This window comes from Elaeis guineensis, chromosome 1, assembly GCF_000442705.2.
Source record: "Elaeis guineensis isolate ETL-2024a chromosome 1, EG11, whole genome shotgun sequence".
Taxonomy (NCBI): Eukaryota; Viridiplantae; Streptophyta; class Magnoliopsida; order Arecales; family Arecaceae; genus Elaeis; species Elaeis guineensis.
This window is the reverse complement of record NC_025993.2, coordinates 158,668,387-158,687,616: the sequence shown is the minus strand read 5'-3', so window position 1 is coordinate 158,687,616 and position 19,230 is coordinate 158,668,387. Positions and strand designations below refer to the sequence as shown.

Genomic DNA, 19,230 nt, shown 5'->3' with positions numbered 1-19,230 from the left:
TAAACAGATAAAAATCTTAAAAAATTGGAATTTCATATCCCAACATCACATGCTTGAGCTCTAGTGAGAAGTCCTACTTTTAAATTAACACTAGATGCGTGGCACCTGGCCTCCTAATAATAACTAGGAAAAAAGGTACTTTGCTTTACTAAATGCCCCCCACTCCATCCTCCTATTCCTTCTTTGTAGTATTCCCTTTGTCTCGTTTCCTCCTCTCTCTCCTTCAAGGTTGTGTTAATAGGCTTCTCTCTCTCCTCATTAGTTTCTTTAAGCCATCTAGACTCCGAGCAGAACATAGTAGAGAATGGTTATCGGTAGTGCAATAAGCATCCCAAAAATAACTCTGCAGAAGAGAGACTTCAACAACTCAATCATATATTGAAACCATAATAAAAAACTTTGTATAAAGTTGAAGATTTGAATTTTCACGTACGCAGTACTAAGGATGTCAGGGTGGCAATTGTACTCCTTGGCAAATACAAATGGAACAATCCCTTGAGGAAGAGCAGCCTGTCAACAATTGTCTGGCCCATTAGATCGAACTGCGTCCATGGCCTTTAGGTTTAAGGCTTGAGGGTCACAGATGCAAACCTGAACAATGGCAACATGCAAAAAGACTCCACGGACCCCAATGGCAATGGATGTTGCGGCGATCACCGCAGGACCCGTCAAGAACCTAACAGCCATGGAGAACGCCGCAACGGATTTTCCGCATGCAATGATCTTATCTTGCAAAGCCATGAAGAGTCCTATTTTATGTGAAGATGGAAAACATTAGGACGCTCTACCTTTTTCTATAGAAAATCAAACGGTGGGCGCATATGACCACCGTTTCATCGAGGAAACCAAATTATTAAATTATAAGTATGGCATTTCCGAAATTTTCATCCCTATTTGTTTAGATAAACAATAAAAAAAAGTACCTAAGCTGAACATAGCCATCCCCAATCCAGCATCAGATAGTATTGATATGGAGCCTTTTATTATTGTAGGCATCTCGATGTTCCACCTGAAAAATGATACATCATTGCACCATTTTAGCAAAAGTTATTATGAGCTAAATAATTACACAATAAGAATTCAAACCAATTAATGGGGTCAGAAAGCCCAAAAAAAAAGAGAGTGATGGATGTCAGTGGTAATTGAGTAGGTTATTACCGATTAAATGCTGTGCTGAGTAATTAGAAAAAAAAAAAAATTAAAGACCTGAGAGAACATTTATGGAAGTCGTTCAGATTAGATAGAGATGCTATCTGTGATGGATGGTGTAAACGATAACATGACCATACGGCAAAGCAGGATTAAAAATCCAAATAGTTGGAACACAGGTTGTTGGTTACGGAGAAAAGAGAACGCCAACGCTAAATAGCAGAAGCAAGTGCTACATCTTGGTGCTCCACAAGTAGCATGTGCTCCAAGGTGCATGCAGGTATCCAAGATTGTAACCGGAGCATTATATCGAGGTAAAAAAGATCAATTAGATATCCATCAAAAATAAGATTACACTCTAAAAGAACATGTTAATTATAATCCAAAAAACCTACAAGAGAACTAATTGGGGATTAAGTATCTTGTTCACCTGAAAGATACGAGGGACCACACTAGGCCTAAAAGGCTGGAGTATGTGTTAGGGTTTCTGATGAGCTTCCTCCACACCATGATGAGTATGAGCCTAGTCATCACACTGGCTGGTGGCATCCTGTGGTTGCTCTCCACCAGCCCTGCGACTCCCCCCGTGTCTGCCCCCTTCTTCTGGGCCACAAAAGGAGACGCTGGAAACTTCCCTTCCAGGCTCTTGCACCCGTCCTCTATTTCAAGCTCTCCATTAACTCCTGCCTTCCTTATTGGACTAGCATTTCCACTAGGGGCATGCAGTCCTGCAACGCAGGACTTTGATGTTATCTTTGTACTAAAATGGTTACAGAACTTGAAAAAGGAAAAAAATTACCCGCAGATGATCATGGAGATAACTCGATCTGATGGTTTTCTAAAATCCAAGGGAGAAAAATTAATTACTGGTATTATTATTATACCTTTACGAGCAGGGATGTCCTGGTGGAAAGTAGGCTTCGAAGGATCCATATTTCCAAAATCATGAGAGGCAGCCCGGTTCACCGCATTTCTTAGATTAGCCTCCGAGCCCGGCGAAGCACTGGAGCTCCAAACAAACATGTGGAGCTCCTTATTGGAATTGGCACTCATGGCTGAACTCGTGCCACCATCCTTCTTACTGCCGCAAGCCGGGCCGGAAAGCATTAAAGGATTGGGAGCCGGGTAGGTGGAAGACGAAGAGGTGGAGAAGAGCCCCCCATTCATGAAGTCACTGCTCTTGCTCCCAGCTCCCTTGTGCTTCCCCAACCTCGTCCCCGGCTCCTCCTCGAACCCACCACCGCACCCTGTCCTCGGGCTGGTCACCTTGCTAGAGAACATGGCATAGAAGTCCGTCTGGTTGAAGCTCGAAGCCCTCGGGGTTGGCTCTCTCGATGATTGGATGGAATAGATCTCGACTCCGGTGAGGTTCGAAGCCCTTGGAGTCATCGAGGTCATAGAATTAAAACCATGAGACTTGTTATAGGAGGACACCGTGGACCTCCCCGCCGAAGAGCTGGACCTCCTGACTACCACATGGAGCTTCCCGTCCTGCCCGATCTCCGCATCCGCCTGCAGCGGCTCCCGACCATTGAGGGAGACCACGTCGGAGTCGACTCGAAAGGAGGTGATGGATCCAGCGATGTCAGGGGGGAATTGCTCGGAGATCAAGGCCTTGGCACCCCGGTACTCGAAGAGGAAGAGCATGAGGGTGTACCAAATGACGCTCTGCAGCACCACGATCTGGACCATGAGGCTACCGGAGAAGTCACCGTACATGGCGCGGAGGAGGGGGATCCCCATGACGAGGGTGTTGGGGAGAGTGGAGAGGGAGAAGAGGGTGATCGTCCAGTCGAGGTTGCCGCGCTTGGAGAGGTTGTGCCAGAGGAAGAGCGCGAGGAGGATGACCACCTTCTGGAGGGAGTCGGCCGCGATGAAGTGGTAGTTCATGGCATAGGGGTTGTTGGTGGAGATGAAGTGGAAGGAGAGGAGCGGGACGGCGAAAACCGCCACGAAGCGGTTGATGCCGGAGCATTGGTCCTTTGAGAAGATCTTCCACCATCGGACGGAGCCGTAGGCCAAGATCATCGCCACATAGAGGGGTACGATCGCCGCCAGAACTTCATAGATGTCCTTCCCGGTGATCATGATGAAATAGCTAAATGATGCAAGCCGAATACCAGCACTTAAAAGTAGACGGACGGAGGAGACCAGGAGATAAGTAAGCTAGCTAGCAACGAGATACTCTTTGTAACCCTTACTCTTGGTGTTATATATGCTTGGAAAAAATTCCAGAACTCTTACTCTTGGTGTTATATATGTTTGGAAAAAATTCCAGACAAGGATTGGAGCTAAAAAAGATGGCATGAAAGAGATTATGTTTTGGGTGGCTGAGAGATTTTAAGAAGGTAGATATTGTGAGTAGAATATAATAGAGTTTTTTTTTTTTTTTTTTTTTTTTGAAGGGGGTTTGGAGGGTGGAGGGGGATGGCTTTTACCGGGAGGGGCTCCTGGATTGGGGTTGATACGTGCATGGTTGCTGGATTGTCGGGAGTTGGTCGTTAATCTCATCAGCAGTCCGACGTGTCCTTCAGCTTTTGTCAGCCTTGGAATGCTGCCCTCTTCCGCCCCTGTGACTGGCCCCGTGTTTTTTTTTTTTTTTTTTTTTCTATTTTTTTCTGACTCCACCTGTTTTATTATATACGAAGAAGAGATGCAAAAAAAAAAAAAAAAAAAGCAGGACCTGAGAGGAGGTCCGCCATGGATTGTTGGCCAAAGTCCAACACCACATCTTGATTGAGTGATGGAATCACACCAACCACCTCCGGAGTCCTGAATTGATTGTTGTCCCCAAACCGAGGTAATAAATGGTTTATTTTTTCCCATCATAGGAGCACCAGATTCTATCCATATATTCAAGTCAAACTTCTTGGAGTCTGAAACACAGTTCTTTTTGCACATCTAGTAAATATATGTTATTTGTTCGGCAACTAAAAAGATGTGGGGCATAAGAAGTTGAAAACTCATCGAATTTTATGGAGGCTATACATAAGAATAATGACATGAACATTTTCTTCCAACTTAAAAAATAAAAAATAAATATAAATATAAATATACATATAAAATAGAGACGCACAAGGAGAAGCCGACGACAAAAGGCTTCCAAGTTCCAATTTAAGCTGCAAGGATATATTCTTCAAGAGTGATTATCTTCCCAATACCCTAAAACCCCCAACATGCCATGACCAGGGCTGATCTTAAATTGATGGTACAATTTATCAAAAGACTAACACAGGTTAGCAAGCATTTTCAGCTATCCCACTCTTTAAGCAGGCAGCTTGCTTGCACTTAATGCTTCCACGATTTCAAGTAAATAAGCATATTCTGATACATTCTGTATTAGGAACTTTCAACCTATTGTTGGCCTTCTAATTAGGCTCTTTTCAGTTGGACCCAGTGAAAACAATCTGAAACCCAACCGAACCCTTAATTTGGATCCACACTGCCGATCATCATGTCTAAATGGAAGCCAAAAAGGATTGCTTATTTACCTGGATCCAGTCCTCTTGGAGACCTGAAGCTGTTAATGTTTATATATTATTATAGATAAAAAGCATTTCCTTGTAGATTGACAAAAAGCTAAGCCTAGATCTACCTGCTCGTATTGTTTGACACTTACCAGCTTAACTCAAATCTGACAAAGTTGGACTTCAGGCAAAAAGAATAAAAGCCATGGAATATGAAGTGCTAGCTGGCTTCCATTGAACTACATTAATAATTAGTATAGCTCCAAGCATTGAGGTTTTTAACTTCATAAGTTCCTCCCCATGACCCAGCATGACACATGCTTTGCTTAACAAATAACAGTCTTTGAGATCTTAGGACTGAGCTGAACCATATGTTAGCTGTAACGATAAGTACGCAGGAGCGGGACATTGATGGGTTGGAAACTTGTGCTTGAAAACAAGTGTCTCGGTGAAGGCAGACACCAGCCCAAAAGTCTCAACTTATGGAACTAAGCTGAAGGATCGAGTCAAAACTGCTGCTGGAGGTTTGACTTAGTTGGAGATGAATGACCTTGTAATAAAGCATCTCTAACATGGCTGTCCGTGGGCCAATTGTGACCTAAACTGAAGCTCTGCAATAAAAAGAACCAAAAATTAGAATGAGATACCAGATCAAATTCGTTTTAGACCTACTTTATAGGCACTAATTTGAACAATATAAGCCTTCGTGAAAATTAAAATACATATTCTTTCTCAAATCCAATGCCATTCAGACCATATAAGCTAAAAGATCCATAGACTTTGAAAAAAGAAAATAAAAAAAAAAAATATCATGGCTTGAAATATTTATACCCAACGGTAGTCCAATCCCTCCCATCCTCAAACTCCATGAAATCTACTATAAAATATAGACTCTGGCGGTCCATCTCCCCAAGGACATGTGCGTCCCATTTGTTAGTTGGTGTAACTAGAGGCACCATCAACTTGTTACCGGGACAACTAACAGGTCATGGTTTAGGTTGCAGATTCATGCAAATTAATTACCTCTCAATGCATGCCATAAGGTGCCATTGATTAGACCCAACAGCCTATCAGATTCATGTCTGCGTGGGCATCAAGGAAGGCACAATGCACATGGAGCTGTTCGTGTTAGATTGTGCAGTTCTCGGCATGCAGGAGCCTCCAAACCGAACTGTGACTCGAAAAAAAAAAAGAGCTTGTATGTTAGCACATTCTCTATATTCACAGAAAATTAAAATTGATACAGCAGGAGAGAATGAAGAAATAGTTGTCGTTGATATTTCAGTTCACCTTTGCAGTGTATGAACTAATAGGTTCCTGTTTTACTATCAGAGATACTGACATAAGAAAGTATGGACCAAATTAGAAAATTTTGCACCAACAGATTTGAAATTGATGGGGCCAATTCACCTTAGAAAGATATAATTGCATCACAGTAGTCCACATAATCCGGTGTATTAGGCTCGATGTTGTTGTATTTCTGATTGTTCGCCACCTCAGTCAATTGCCACTCCTTGAGTACTCCTTAGAATACTGCTGCAATGAAACAGTCAAAAGAGAAAAACAAAAAGTGTAAATATGAGCCTGAAGGAAAGAACAAAGGTGCCAACCTGCAACAAAGAATAGCATCTTGCTGCTCCTGAGTTGCTGCTTTTGCTCTTTCCCTGTAGGAGATTTCAGCTCCAAATCAAACTTTGCTGCTGTTGAAGGTTTTTTCCTTCCCCCTTTTTTCTCAGAAGAATATTGCAACCATACTAGCAGCTGAAATTTAACTCAGGACCTCTCCCATGTGGACTTGGTGATGTTGTCATCAATATTTCGTTAAGAAAAAGAAATGATAGAAAGGAAACAAAAAAAGAAAGGAAAAAAAGAGATGGGGGAAGAGCAGCAGCAGAGATGTCACAGCCCCTCAAGCCTGGAATAACCTCAAAAGAAAAGATGTAAGAAAAAACCCACAAAGAACAGGTAACAAGAAACAAAAGGTTGTATTCCAACAAGCTCCCAGACCCCTCGCCCAAAAGAAAGCACCAGTCATTTGCCTCCAACATAATAAAAATCCTCAGCAACCAGGGCCGATTACAAAAAAGAAAATGTGGACTTAAAAATTGTAAGTAAAAGATTAAAATATCTACTTTTAGTGACATGAGTTTCCCTTAGAATAAGCATTATTCAGTTTACATGTCCTTGCTTTTCCAGCACAGCACAAAGGATATCACCAAAAATGTTAACCTACATGACGATGCGTATTAGACAAGTTTCAAATAAACATAATCTCACATAACAAATAACATACTCGACAACGATAAGTTTCTATTTTATCTTTCCACAGGTTAAAATAAATGAAATGAGGGAATTAATTTCAATAAATATACTTCACTTTGCCTGTAAGAGTCAAACTTGCAAAAGTTGACACCTTATCCTGCTTTCTTGTAGTCATTATCTAGATGCAAGTCGACACATTGAGAGACCATAAAGGGCTGCGAATGCACGGATTTATGTTCCTGTATTATGATTAACCAAGATATAAGGTTGTAATTGTTTTTCAATTCCCTAAGTCCATAGAGGCAAATATATGCTGGCTATGAAAGCAAGGTGTGTAAACTATGGCTGTGTTATCATTCTAATAATCAAAATGCATGTAAAAAACACATCAGGTTCTGTGGTTCCCAAATTATGTCCATAGAGGCAAATATACACTGGCTACGAAAGCAAGGTGTGTAAACTATGCCTGTGTTATCATTCTAATAATCAAAATGCATGTGAAAAACACATCTGGTTCTGTGGTTCCCAAATTATATATTAGAACAACAGAGGCCATAAGTGAACGGAAGGTTGATACTGAAGAACTGAACATATACCTGATGAGCATTCTAGTAATGATGTATACATTTAATTAGTGAGATAAGCAAGACCACCTCCAGAGAATTCAGGACCCTCTATTCTCTTGAAACAAAGAGGCAGCACAAAAGCTGCATTCCCAGAGAATAATCAGAAAAGAAGGGATATTAGAGCATGTCCCAGAAGAGGTAAATGGTATGCAGATATGGAATTCCAAGTGCTGTGGTTAGTTTCACATGGACAGTTAGGAAGATGGACTCGGATTTGTTTCAAATCATGAATTGTACAAGGTAAGAAATGAAAATTAACCTGGATATAACCTGGATAGCCATTGCAATCTGGTATTTCAATAAGTTTATGCTGATATTAGATGTATATATAAATAGGAAGTCCTAGCGAAGAATTTCAAATGTGAGATAAGATTTATTGCTTATGGTTATAATAACTCTTAAGTCTAAGTGAGTGAAGAATTAAAAATAAATAGAAGTCCTAGCTATGAAACGTATCACGTAAAATTGGAATTAAAAGCCTGAGTGAAGAAAGATGGAAAATGCCTCGAATGCAAGCATTCACCAGTCCACTCAGATGCCAAACCCAGAGGAATGTTATAAGCATGTGATTTTGAGTATCGGCCATAACCGGCAACCGAGATCAATACATTTATGCCATGCAAGCAAACCCTCCAAGGATATGTTGAAGAAACTTCTGGTATTAACTAAATATAGAAGGCAATACGGTTTACTCCTACAAGATGATCCAAAAAAAATAGCATGGCATACACATTAAGAAGAATCTGCATTTAAAGAGGTATCAGTTTGGTCCATGTATGTGAGTCAGATTAGCAGACTATTAGGGGGTGCCAGAAAAAGATCTTTTAGCTATAAAAACAGCTCTGCATCTTGCATAAGTGGAACTTTTTACAGAAAGAACTAAAAGAAGCTAACTGGAAATTCTAGTCAAACAAAAGAAATGAAAATTACAAGTACTGATGTAGCATAAGTTAAAAATTTCTGGAGAGAGAAAAGGTGGGAAGCAGCACAAAGACTAATTGGCTCATGGGCATAAGAGAATGCAAATTATTGATTTGCAGAGGCTCAAAATGACTTGTTAATTATAGGAGTCAACTAACTGGAAAGATAATCATCATATCTTCCTCAGCATGATTTCAAATAAAAGACTGAGAATTTTAAATAAAAAAAGGAGAACGCATTTGGTGAGCAGTGCTAGCTTAAGAAGATTGAAGATTTTGTTATATCATACATTTGACAGAAAAAAGGATGAGATAATTGAGGTATATACGTGGGATTTCCATTACTCCTCTGGAGCATTTTAATGACAACAGTTCTTATTATCCTAGGTTTGTCCAACTAATATTTTTCATTGCACCCTTCTAGACATCAATCCAAAAAAGGACAGGAAATTGAATTTGTATAGATATAAAAACCTATGACCAAGGAGTGGATGGTAAAGAAGATATCGACCAATAATCAAAATAATGTGTGTTGGCAAGTGTATCACCTTCTCTGTTAGAATTTTTTCAAGAAAGTATTCCTCAGAAGCTCTTGATGCACCTGAGTGAATACTTCCATAATCAGGGTAAAGAGAGGCAGATGCAGGTCATCTTCTTGCTTCAAACCCTTACTGATATGGAGAAAACCTTTTGGTGGGTCATGAACCAGGACTTGATGCATTTAAGCACCCACCCATCTACTTGGGCCCAAATCTCATTTGTCATAACAACATACTAGAACAAGAGGACAAGGTATACCCTAGCGTTCAGTTCCATCACTTGCTCTGTCTCTGGGAGGTCTTGTGCAAGTAGTATTCGATTTTTAACATCCTAATCCTTCATCATTTTTATGAAATGATTATTAATATTGTTCCCACCATGATTTGTTTATTAAGAAAAAAAAAAGTAAAAGGAAAATTATCTAACAAGAAAACCTCATTGGTATTTTTATAAGCCATCTCTAGGTCCAATGCTGAATTCCTATAATCAATCCTATCCTAATTCTAGTCAACAAATGATTCTTCCAACATGTAGTCAAAAGCAAAGATATTGTAATAGCAGGGCACATCTTTCATCATATTCTTTGACTAATTACCCTCATCATCAACTTAAAACTCTTCCTCTGCTCATGTAAGCACGAAGCCAGAAGTCTTGCTATATGGCAACATCACAGCAAAAGCAGAAATCCTTTTTCTGTTTCCTCTAATGATTGGTTAAAAGAGATTCTTCTAGACCAATCAAATGAGCTTAATCTCAAAGAGATCACCACATCCAATGGTAGATGATAAGCTAAGAGAAAATTATAAGGGGAGAACTATAGAGATCTGCAACAGAACATTTAATATTAACGCTTGTTATCATTTAACCAGTAATTTTAGTTCAGTTTTAAAGAAAGGTTAGCTAGACAGACCTGAATCCAATTACTATATTATTATATAAAGCACGGTAGAGAATTTGTTGACATGGTTAAAATCAAAATAAAAAGTACAACCCAATTGAAAAAATTGGACCCAGAAAAGAAGAATTTTTATGGAAAAGCAAGCCACGTTTTCCCCTTGGAGTGCATATAAAGAGAAGCTAGAGCATTACCATTCGAAGGAAAGGAGTGGAAAAACTATGGAACAAGACGACTCCGGCGTCGAAGAGCATTAGGGTTTTAAGGGGATTAGGGTTTCATGGAGGGGAATGGAGGCATCGGAACCTTTGCGTGCTTCAAAGGAGGGGCGGAGTTGTAGGTATGAACTTCCCGAGAGAGAGGCGGTAGCCATGGATTCGAGACGAGGTGGGAAGCAGAGGAGGAAGGTTGCAGGGAGCGGGTGAGACATGAAATGGAAAATATTTTTGCAGTCCGTAAAATTATCCATTACCCCCTCAAAAGTCCTTAATTACTTATTTCTTAATTTGCAAATATCCACGAACGCAACTTGGTTGGTACCTAGGATGTGGTTACAGGGAAATTGGGAAAATCATATATAATTTCCTCTATAGTGATTTAATTATTTAAGAGTCTTTTTGCTCATGAGTTCATGGTGTGCAAATTACCCGCACTTCCAAAATTTTCTAGCATAAGGTTAAGGGATATGGAATAAAAGGTAATATTGTTTTATGAAATATGTTACGGGAGCGTGGTATGCAAGTGTTAATGTATGTTTAATTATTTAACACTTCCCTGATTTACAGATGTAATACACGTACACCAAACCTAATAAAGTTTGGAGGAAGGTATGTGCAGAAAATAGTGGTACATATTGTTATAGGCTATGATTAAATACAAAGAGTATACTCATAACAATACTCAAATAAAGTAGTGATTAAGGCTATAAAAGACTCGAGTTAGATTATGACCTGATCCCACCTGCTTGGACTCCACCGGGATCCAATTTAAGGATCTATGGGGCCGGCTCATGTTTCAAATTTGAATCTATTTCACATTTCAGGGTTGATTTTGGGTTTATTAAATTTAGACCTAATTCGGTCTGATTGTTATATAAGTGTAATTTGGGTCTTTTGATCTATTACCTAATCCAATCTGAATTTCGTATACCCGTTAACCTGAGGTCTACAGTCTACCATCCAAAGTTCTGATTAAACATTAATACCATATAATGGTGGCATCCATTGTCAATTAATTGGATTAAAATAAATGATGTCATCATCCCACCAATTCAAACCTTTTGATCTGATTTTATTCACATGGCATAAGGGGATGTTATGGCAAACCAGATACCTATGTGATATTTTTGAATGGGAAGTTTGACTTTTAAACCGTTGATGGATATTGCAAATGATTTGATATTCTATTCATATTCTATTTCTATCTATTAGATATCTGTAAACATAATAATTTATTTAATACGTAGGGAATGCTCAATTTTTGGATTATCTTTTCAGTAGCTTTTCGAGCTTTATTGAAAAAATTATCATGTCAAAAGTTAAGTTTTTTTTAATCCAACTTTAACTTTTTTCACTTTAGAACTCTATACTTGTAACCTAGAGCCGATGCAGATCCAAATTTTAGGGTTGGGATTGAGTTATTCATGAATCTTACCTATTGTAGTTCTAATAACGTGGAAGCACCAATAGCCCTACATCGATTGTGAGTCAAGGACTCGCGCTTATAAAGAAAAAAAAATTCTTCCTACGTGAAACACTTTTTAAAAGACAAAATCGTGAGGTCCATGAATCAGAGCGGATAATACCTCATATGACAGGTTGAGCCCTTGTTTGTAACAATGGTGCGCCAGAAAGGGATCGAGGTCCGCTTCAATTTTCTGGAGCTGAAATCCGTCTCGGCTGACTGTGGGGCTTCTCAGACTGTACACATCGGAGTCTTCCTTGACTGAGAAGCTCTGTTGTAGTTCTAATAATGTGGAGGCACCAATAGTCCTATATCGATTGTAAGTCAAGAAGAACTCGTGTTTATAAAGAGAAAAAAATTCTTCTCACGTGAGGTATCTTTTAAAGGACAAAATCGTAAGATCCATAGATCAGAATGGATAATACCTCACATGACGAGTCGAGCCCTTGTCCACAATACTACCCGATCTGAGTGATCTATTGAGTCAAAAATTTTAACCATAAATCCAACCTGATCTTTTATTAGGTTGGGTCTGGGTCCAACATTAGGATCTGAATAAGAAACTATGTTGGGATCGAGATCGCTCATAATTAAGTCCAACCTAACCCATTTGCATCCCTAGTAGCAATGCATGTTTATTGATTTTGAGAAATTAATGTAGTGTTTGATGATATTTATTTTTTTTATTTTCATAAATAAAAATAAAATTTTTATTTTATTTTATTTTGATTGTTAAAAATATAAATATATTTGGTATAAATAGCTAAAATGATAAAAATAATGACAAAGATATTGAAAGCCGTGGTAGTAATGATGGTGATGACAATAGTTGTGAGGGCACCGATGTGGTGATGGTAGTTATTGTTGTCGATCTTTGAGTTACTGTCATAGATCATCTTTGTTGATCTGTAGAATAATAACAGGCTATAGAATTTGTCAAAGTTAGCTCCAACTTAATCATTCGATACACAAGTTAGAAAAAAAATCCAAATAAATGGTATAGGAAAAGAGATGAATGAGAGTCATAGTATCTTAGAGTTGTGTCTTCGTTGTCTTATCTTTTATGAAGGTTTCTAAATCTATATAGCCACGAGATCCAGAATTCGCGATGTCATAGTCATAATTGCCTTAGGATTGTGCTGTAATTGCATGAGAACATGATATAATTGTGTAGGGCCATTATTTGTTGGTGTGATAAAAGAAATGTGTTCCCACATAGAATGAAGAGGTGTCACCTAACATAAGAGGGCTCAGGTCGCTAAGTTGAATAGCTATTTGTCCAAGATGTGAAATGTTGCACCTTACATGTCAAGTAATTCATGATCTTGAAAGTCGATTGCTTTTAATCTGCTTAGCTAAACTTTTAAGTAAATCGGTGTAAAATTGGTTTGATAATGCATAGTGCTATATTAGTTTTGAGCTGGACAAATCCAATTATGCGACATTATCAGGTTTTTTTTCCACCATATTAATTTTTTGAAAATAATGAATGCATGAATTTCTATCCATTTTTTAGAAATAATATAAGTTATTTTGAAAATATAGAAGATACAAATAGACCCAAACATATTTTTTTCTCATTTTTTATGATTTATCTTTGAAAGAGAGAGAGAGAGAGAGAGAGAGAATGATGCCAACAGATCTTTAATAGTATTATTTTTCCATCAACCCCCTACATCTAAACATTTGATATCTTGCCTAACTTTTTATCACTTGATGTATTAATCTCGACCAACAATATTACTTACTAATAGTTGGTAAAAAGTTCCTACTACATCTATCTGCAGGAAATTAATAGAGTTACGGGAAAAAAAAATTCAGAGAGAGAGAGAGAGAGGGATGTTGTTTATGCAAGGCCTATATCTATGGGTGAGAGAGAGTGCATGATGAGCTTGGCGACGTGGGCCATCGGCTCATCGGTTGTCCATCCAATAAACCGCAAAAGTTAGGAAGTTGTTGCTGTCAAGTTATTCAAACCCTTCATCTTCCAAAGTGAGAAATAGGAGAGAAGTGGACCCTCGAGACGGGGAACAGCCAGGGACCATGGACAGTAGTCTAGACGGGTTAAAGTTATGAAATAGGGTATTCCAACACGGTGGCGGAGCCGACCCCAGTCTATCAAACCAACTTGACCGTGTTCGCATCGAGAGTAATCTCAGGTCAATAGATGAAATTATACGAGAACTAGGGGTCACCTAACTGGGTTGGGAGCTTGTGATGGGAACCTTCTCGTTATATTAGTATGCGGAGCTGACATCTTAGCTGTGTCAGGGTCCAGAATTTGACACCAGAACCAACGTGGCCCACTGTTCGCAATCGATTGGTTCTTCCAACCTCTCTCTGGTGGATTGGAGAACCTTTAGACCGCCTACTTGGTTTGAGTCCGATCACCACAAAGAAAAGTACAAAATATCAAATTTCAGAAAACGAAAGGCAAGGACCAAGTTGAACAATGAACCTTTTATATTAGGTTATTATAATTTGTTTACTCCTGGTTCAAGTCAAATTGCTCCGGGAACAGTGAGAGACAGCTTAGTTTGGTCTGAATGCAACGCCATGCAGGAGAAAATAAATCAAGGGTCCCCTTCACCAAGCACTGACTATATAGCACTTGATCAAGCCATGATGTATTAAAAATATATAGGTGGTGGAAGACTTCAGCTCCGAGCTGCGCTGAGAAAATAATATTCTGGGTCCGCGGTCCATTATGAATTCTTCCTTCCAGAAATTCGAGTAATATTTTACTATGTTGCTCCCAAGTTTCTCCGAAAGACCGTATTAATTTCCTTCCACTTGGAATAATATAATTTTGGACGCAAACGTGAATCCTAACTTCAATCTTCTGTTCGGCGTTATAAGATTCTCCCATATCGTGTTTTACGTCAGACTCCCGGTAGGCCTATCGAAAGGTCCAATTAGCAGCTCATTGATAGATGTTTCTTGAATAAATGATGACAAATTAATACAATTGTTTAAGCTAATGTCTTGTAATGGACCATATGTCATATTACTATGCTTAGTTGACTATTCACGTAGAGTCTAAAGCTACCGTCATTTAAACTTTCCTAAGCTGAGTTGACCTACCCTTGCATGTTTGTTGATAATTATATTACCATGTTTTGGAACTACGATTGTAATGTAATCCCCTCCCACTCTATTTTTCTATCTCTATAAATAGCATAGGTTTACAAAACCTACAAAGTCTACGGTGTTAATAGTTGACTAGTCAGTTACGAGTCTAGTAGAAAAGTATTTTAGATTTTTTTTTTTTTATTTGAATCTGACCTGTCCTCACATGGTAGTTGATGACCATGTTACTTATTTTGGAGCTAATTTAGTACTGCAATCTCCCCTGCAGCCCTTCATTCCCTCTCAAAAGGCATTGGTTTATAAATCTACGTACTTTTTGAGTTGTCACGGCATGTTCATCAGTGTTTGACATTTGCAATGCTATCAATAATACAGTAACATATTGGCCTATTTCAGGTAAGTCCTTGATAGTGTTTGGTTATTCTTTTCGTATTTCTAAAATAAAAATACAAATCCTTAGGGAATAGTTATTTATTAAATTTATTTTAAATTTTTGTTTGGTTGAAAATCTGCTATTCTATCCAAAATAAAGTGTAATTAATGTAATATTATTCTATATAACTTAAAATAAGATACAATTAATGCTCATAAAAAATCTAAAATAAGTTATTTCATGATCCACCATGAAATAACTGAACCAAGATAGATGAGAATAAGATACTATTAATACAAGATTGATCGAAATTGCTAAACTTATGAAGCCCACCATCACTTCTTTTAGTGTTTGGAAAAATAAGATAGAATAAATTCTTATTCTATCTAAAATAAAAACATCCAAACACTACCTAAAGTCCGTTTGCACGTAAATGAAATAGTTTCCCCAATCAGCCGCTTGCACAAGACAGACGTACAACACCACTTGTAGTGCTCACCTGGATTGGTTCAATTTGCAGTTCTCCCCATCACTAATTTGTTGCAGGAAGACATGCCAACAAGGTATGAACTCATGTTATCCTAAATATATATCTACCTACCAAGTATAGTCGTGTTATCCTAAATATATATCTACCATCCAAGTATGGTCGTTTTTATAAACATGACAATGAAAGCGATAAGCTGAATGTTATTCACATTAAAATCAGTGGAACAATCAATAGAGCTGAGACGTTATTTCTCAGCAACTGGCCAACTGTTTGAGGAACAATTTTGCCAAAGTCTAAATTTGTTGTTTTTGTTGTTTTCTTCTTCTTCTTTTTTTGGCGCATGAGATTCGAAAGTTTGAATTTAAAATCCCCTTCATCTTTCTCAAAAATAACCTAAGGACTTTTCCAAAATCCAAGTTATCCAAACAAATTGCCACTGGAAACCGGAAAAAATACTCAAACTGACAGTTTCCTAACAGATGAAGATCGGCATATCCGCTTATTATTGCCGCAAGATTCCGCCCCAAACTCTCGAATCTTAACGGCCTAATACTGCCATCCCATTTGGCCCCGTCCAACGCTATATTGCGGAATACAAGTCAAGATGGGGGAAGATAAGTGAGCCTTTGGTCAACGATGACAGACAAGTAACCGGACAGCGGGCCCCACTGCCCACAACCACCACCACCCCGACCTTTGACCGCTTCCGCACCCCATCGCGGGGCCCCGATACCAGATCTTTTTGACCCAGGCTCGGGAAACGACACCGGACTTCAAAGCTAAGCATTAAATCCGCTTCAATCACAGAACACAAAAGGACAAAGTCCTTAATCCCACGGTCCCCTTCCCAACCGTTCCTTAGTCAACAAATACTCGAATTTCCTAAAAACCTTACTTTATCTCCTCAAAAATTTTTACAACATCAAAAAAAAAAAAAAAACAGAGCCACAAGAGCTACATCACGGTGACGGGAACACGAGATGGACGGTCTTGATCACGCAACCCGAAAGTCCCTTCAAGGAGAAGACTCCATCATGAGTTTATCGGTGGACAGCGGCACAGGATTCTGGGTGTGCCGATGCTCCCCCTCGTACGTCACGATCAGCATCGATGGGTCGTCCGGCGCCCTCTCCACGTGCTTCCTCGCCGGACACCCCCTCACGCTGCTGCACTTGTAATAGCCCCTGCAAGAACAACGAGAACGAACGAACGAACGGATCGGATCAAGCCCAGGTCAGAGGATAAAAAAGATCAGACGGCTCAGAATGGGGGAGATAGCAACCTCGGATAAGGGGAGCCCTTGATCGGCTTCTGCCCGTACTTCCGCCACGAGAACTCGTCCGGCGGGATATCGGCCATCCTCGAACTTATCGCCGGGACTCGGATCGTCCTCTTCACTCGAGATTTCCTGAAAACCGTTACGCGTAGATTAGCCTAGAGGGCAGGTGTTTGATAACGTGCGCGGCTCAAGGCGGTTCCTATCGTGCGCGGGAGGGGGGCGAGGGCTCAGTCTGTGTTACCTTCTCTTCGAGCAATGGCAGCGGCCACCGGAAGCGGCGTACTTGCCACCGGCGACCTCGGAGTGGGCGTGGCCGTGGCATTTCTTCTTGGAGGAGGACGAGAGCGGTGGCTTGCCCGCGGAGGCGGCAGGGGCGACCAGAGGGAGGAGGGACGAGCCCTGCTTACCGTTCGAGACGCTGCCGTCGCCGGTGATCGACGAGAGGAAGGAGGAGCTCGCCGATGAAAGTGGGGCCGAGATGCTGAAGCTCTCCTTGGAGTACTGAACGGCAGCAGTCTCACGGCACGGAGTCGGATCGGGCTTTGTGAAGTCCAGGGTTAGGGCATGCGGCGCCGCAGGAGGCGGCGGCGGAGGGAGGGACTGGGTCTGGCGCACCTGCAGCGGCGCCGAGGCCAGGTTGAGGGTCGGCGCAGCGACCGGAGTGGCTGCGGCCGGCGGCCCACGGCGGAAGCGGGCGTGGCCTGTCCGGTTGAGGATGGAGATGACCTTCTTAAACTTGGAGACCGTCTGATCGGCAATATCCCTGCAATCGGACGGCGACTTCTGGTGGGTAAGCTGGAAGACCAGGTGTTCCAAGCTCCGGAGGCCCGCGGAGGCGGCCTCCTGGATCGCGATCTGGTCGTCCACCTTCGCGTAGCCCATCAGATCAACGGCCATCTGCGACCGACGAGATCCTAATCACCTTACGAAATGGAAATCGGAAACCTAAGAGCGCTAAGCGACCATTAGAGACGGGCGAAAGAGGGGAGAGATTGGATTGGAGACGGGGGAGAGGAACCGTGGAAGGGGAGGGGATTATAAAGGGAAGAGGGGCGACCGGAGAAACCGGCTATAAGATTCTTAGTCAAATGCGTCTTTAGATCGGACGGTTCTGATGAAATCAACTTCGCGTGCTTTTTCTTGTGATCATCATGCACCCGCGTTCCACAAGAGTAGCTGGCGGGAGGCGTCAGTCATAAGGCGGACTCCTCTGTTTAAAAGACGTTCTAATAATCGTGACAGGATCTTGATACAGTAGCGAGATATCGCAGTTTATCGTGACTCCATCCTTCGGTTGCTGCTGCTTGGACTATTGGATGTCTTCCGGCCATTTTGGTGTGTGCACTTTCTTAATACCATGGCGTGCATATAAAAAAGAAATTAAAAAAAAAAAAAAAAAAAGGCTCGAGCATCCGAGTCAGTTTTTTTTATTTTGGTATTGCTTGAGTAAAAAAAAATCAACTAAAACTATCGATGTGTACAAAATTTGATTTAATATCCACAATTTAATTCAACCATCTTCTGAGTAATTCAATTTAATTCACTTTATGATTACCAATTCAAGCTGACTTAGCTAACTTGACCTAATTTGAATTTAATTTATGATGAAATTTCAAATTTAGAAGCTGGATTGGATTATCGTCCATGCTGTGTGCCATCAAACTCGACTCAACCCCGTTGTGGGTTGTCACATGTAGGCGAAATTGTAGAAGATTCCCATGGTTGCAGGCTTCTAGAGGGACCGAGCAGTTGTGTTAGAGATGACCAGTAAGCCAACGAAAAAACCAAAACTTATATACGGCGAGAAAATGATCGAGAAAAAGCGGATAAGGCACACACGAGGCATTCGCATTTGAAACCGCCCTGTTGACCAAAGGGAAGCGTCTCCGAGACCGGGATTTGCCGGTAAGCTAGGGTGATCGTCGGATAGTCGCCAGATCGATCGGACGGTCGCGGGACAAAGGAACGGTTGACTGGGAGGAGGCCTGGGTGATAATAATTGTTTCGGTGGCCGCTCGTCTGGGTCCCCGCTCCAGCAGATGACCGACGCGTGGCAGAGATTTGATCTCCGCGAGGCATCATAGCTATTAGTTGTCAATAAATTATTACTAATTTTCTTGGCGACTTTCGTTTACTTTTACTTTTTTATGCTCTCGAGAAAGAGGAAAGGTAAAAAGTCAACGAAGGAATAGTGGTGGATAGGAGAATCGCGTGTTGACGTTAAAGATAAGACTGAGAACGAGTCGTAGGACGAAGGCAATCAATATTCAACGGTGGATGAGTACGAAGAGCACCATGGTTTCGGGCCGTTGGATTGATGGGCCTGAACGAATAAAGGTGGTAGGATTTTATGCCGGTGTTACAGATTATACTACGGACGGACCTTAGTTTATATCCTAGGGTTTTGAACGAGACGCGTCCATGGACCCCGGTGGACTTTAACAGGAGGAAGGTGC

At 40.7% G+C, this 19,230-nt stretch overlaps 2 protein-coding genes across 2 annotated transcripts; both read right to left on the bottom strand.

The window, feature by feature from the left end:
• LOC105039304 (auxin efflux carrier component 2) lies at positions 1 to 3,479 on the bottom strand. The gene is made up of 6 exons (XM_010915412.4): positions 2,034 to 3,479; positions 1,580 to 1,877; positions 924 to 1,009; positions 592 to 749; positions 434 to 510; positions 1 to 343 (listed from the first exon to the last, which is right to left on the bottom strand). Exons 1-6 carry the CDS (start codon positions 3,235 to 3,237, stop codon positions 277 to 279), a joined length of 1,890 nt encoding a protein of 629 aa, XP_010913714.1. The 5' UTR covers positions 3,238 to 3,479; the 3' UTR covers positions 1 to 276.
• A 12,894-nt stretch (positions 3,480 to 16,373) lies between these two features.
• Positions 16,374 to 17,796, bottom strand: LOC105039302 (WRKY transcription factor WRKY51). The gene is made up of 3 exons (XM_010915411.4): positions 17,016 to 17,796; positions 16,778 to 16,903; positions 16,374 to 16,679 (listed from the first exon to the last, which is right to left on the bottom strand). The coding sequence occupies exons 1-3, from the start codon at positions 17,669 to 17,671 to the stop codon at positions 16,511 to 16,513; spliced, it is 951 nt and encodes a 316-aa protein (XP_010913713.1). The 5' UTR covers positions 17,672 to 17,796; the 3' UTR covers positions 16,374 to 16,510.
• Between the last annotated feature and the right edge of the window lie 1,434 nt (positions 17,797 to 19,230).